General features: G+C 36.8%; 1 protein-coding gene across 1 annotated transcript in view; it reads left to right on the top strand.

The window, feature by feature from the left end:
* LOC106868914 (deleted in lung and esophageal cancer protein 1) overlaps positions 1–3,363 on the top strand; it is a 37,787-nt gene that overhangs the window by 15,850 nt on the left and 18,574 nt on the right. The window contains exons 7-8 of the mRNA XM_014914376.1: positions 429–565; positions 1,834–2,016. Of these exons, the coding sequence (XP_014769862.1) occupies positions 429–565; positions 1,834–2,016 (320 nt within the window). The remainder of the gene's footprint in view (positions 1–428; positions 566–1,833; positions 2,017–3,363) is intronic.

Genomic DNA, 3,363 nt, shown 5'->3' with positions numbered 1-3,363 from the left:
ACTATTTTCTGAAGTTCTCCCACCTTAACACTGCAAGGGAGTTTGTTGAGCTGCTTATCAAGGCCCTTTTTAATTAGCCCTAATGCTCCAATCTTGGTCACTTCTATTTCTAGGTCTTTGTACTTAAATATATATATATATATATATGTAAAGAGTTCCTGGCTTTGAGGGTATCGTGAAAGGCTTGGTTGGAGGCCCAACCTCCTGAGTTCTTTTACAGGGTTTAGAAAAACTGAAGGACTGCTGCAATAAGTGTGTAAATCTGAGAGGGAGAACATATTGAATGAAGTCTTAATTAATTGATCCTCTTGTATTTTCTTGCATCTAAAGCCAGAAACTTTTCCGTACCCCTTCGTATAGAAACAAAAACAAAAAGTTACAATAATATTCAACTCCTTCAAATCTCGTTGTAATTGTTTGTCTTATAGATGGTGTTTGACGATGTATTTATTCAATGTAAAGTAATGGAAATGCCCAAGTTTCTCTGTTTGGCCATTACTGCTGACGTGAAGGGATTAATTATACAATACCAGGTATCAAAAGACGGTTATTTCACCGATGAAAGGTAAGTGAAGAGTATCACACCTGCTGTTTTTAATTTTCATTATCATTTATCTTTTTTCAGTCATTTGACTGTGGCCATGCTGGAGCACCACCTTGAAGAATTTTCGTTCAACGAATTGACTCCAGTATTTTTGTTTTCCTTAAGCCTGTTTCTTATTCTATTGATATCTTTTGCTGAACTGCTAAGTTACGGGGGATATAATCACATCAACACCAATTGTCAAGTAGTGGTGGGGGACAAACACAGACACAAAGACACACACACACATACAATGGGCTTCTTTCAGTTTCCGTCTACCAAATCCACTTACAAGGCTTTGGTCAGCCTGAGGCTATAGTAGAAGACACTTGCCCAAGGTGCCATGCATTTGCATTCTCATAGATCCTGGTTCACTCCTTACTGCCCCATCATATCTTGGGTCAGTGCTTTCTGCTATCTGCTATAATGCCAGGTTGATCCAGTCTCTGTGCTCATCATCCAAGTTTCCACATTAATTACCCCAACTCATTTTTTTCCCAGGTTATCAACCCATGCAAGTTTTATTTCTGCAGTTGTGAATTTGCAACAGTCTAGGAAACATCAGCAAATACCAAAAGCACAGCCCTTTCCTCCAGACCATCCCCTACATTAATCTTTTGTGTTTCATAAAGTGTTGTCTGTAATATATATTTCTTTATTGCACACAGGGGCTAAACACAGAGGAGACAAACAAAGGGTATAAGTCAATTACATCGACCCCAGTGCGTAACTGGTACTTATTTAATCGACCCCAAAAAGATGAAAAGCAAAGTCAACCTTGGCGGAATTTGAACTCAGAATGTAATGGCAGACGAAATACTGCTAAGCATTTTGCCCTGCATGCTAACGATTCAGCCAGCTCACTGCCTGTAATATAAGAGATGTCATGACCTCATCTGTAGCTAAACCCCTTTTGACATTGGCCCCTATCTATGATAAAGTTTGTTGCTCATAACATATAAAGTATTGTACCCTTGTTTGCAGCTTAACCCCTTTTGACATTGGTCCCTATCTATGACAAGGGCTTGCCTGCAATATATGAGGTGTTGTGCCCTCAACTGTACCTTAACCATTTTTAACATTGGCCCCTTGTATATGACAAGGTCTGTAATACCACCATATCTAACACACCACTGGCTGGTTCTCCTTTAACTTGAGAAAATATGTCTTTATCGAATCTTCTACAACACAATAGAGGAATAGCTTAGCATCTCATGCCATTTGCTGTTGTCACTCTGCTATTATTCCAGTAATGATAATGATGAACCTGTAGTATTAGACTTTGGTGAGGAAGTAATGGTGGCCACCAAACCGTGCTTGTATCTCCGTATCAAAAACGTCACTCAGATCGAAAGTACCTACTCCGTATCTGCTGAGAGCTTCCCAGTTGATAATTCTGTTTTCCAGCCATCAAAGAAGGGACTGAGATTAAAGTAAGTTGGAATCTCTCTCTCTCTATATATATATATATATATGTATATACATGTGTGTGTGTGTGTGTGTGTGTGTAGGCATGGCCTTGTGGTTAGAGTGTTGCACTTACGGTCATGGGATCATGATTTCAGATCCCAGATTGGGTGGGGCATCGTGTTCTTGAGCAAAACACTTCATCTCACATTGCTTTCTCTCTCTCTCTCTTCTCTCTCTCTCTCTCTCTCTCTCCAACACCTGATGCATGGTACACTATGCACCTGTTCAGGTGATGTTGGTTTGATGGATGGAGTGAGCTAAGGTGTGGCACATACATTTGATCGCTTTAAATAAATCATTTGTGCAGTTCGTTTGGCAGAAAAGCTGAATGCTCTTTTGTCACCTTCAACAGGAGAGTCCGTCATATATGTGTGTGTGTGTGCGTGTGTGTATATATATATATATATATATATATATATATATATATATATATATATATTGTTGTACTTGGGGATGGTCATATTGCCAGTTTAGCCAAGCTTGCAAAACAAATATATATATATATATCTTCTCAAAATGTATCACTTTAACTTGGTATCTCTACCTGTAAAACGGCTGTGATATCTTGTTTTTTAGTGTAATTGTGCTGCCTCTGGTAACTATTAACGTATTTAAATTATTGAAAGTTATAACAACTGAGATAATATTAATATATACATAAACTAATATATATATATATATGTGTATATATGCATGTATATATGTATGCATGCATGTATGTAGGTGTGTGTATGTGTTTGCATATATATATATGTATATGTATACACACACACACACACACACACACACATATATATATATATGCATATATTCATATATATATTAGAAGGTTTGGAGGTGATATACAGGTATTATATATTAGAAAAAATAAGGTACTCACAGATCTGGATGGTTGTACATTTACAGATTTTTATTAATATGTCACATGTTTTTATAAATCATATAATAGCACTTTCATCTACTTTAATAGATTCTTCAGATTAAAATTTTTTTTTAAGGGATTCGTCTCTTTTTATAGTATCATTGCCTGTGTAGGGGTGGAGAGAGAGAGGCAAAAAAAAGTAATGTGGGGTGTATAGGATATATATGCATATATATATATAGCAAGGTGAGACACACATAAGAAGGAAGGAAACAAAGGACCACTGATGAGGTCACAGAAGTGTGACGAAAGAACTCTGGCCGAAATAAGATTAAGATTAATGTAATATAAAGCTGAAGCAAATTAACACCAAATATACAGTGCGTGTGTTTTTATTGGCTAAACTGGCAATATGACCATCCCCAAGTACAACAACATATATATATAT

The sequence above is a fragment of the Octopus bimaculoides genome, chromosome 27 (assembly GCF_001194135.2).
Source record: "Octopus bimaculoides isolate UCB-OBI-ISO-001 chromosome 27, ASM119413v2, whole genome shotgun sequence".
In the NCBI taxonomy this organism is placed as follows: domain Eukaryota; kingdom Metazoa; phylum Mollusca; class Cephalopoda; order Octopoda; family Octopodidae; genus Octopus; species Octopus bimaculoides.
The sequence above is the reverse complement of the archived record's forward strand: the minus strand, read 5'-3'. Positions and strand labels throughout refer to the sequence as shown.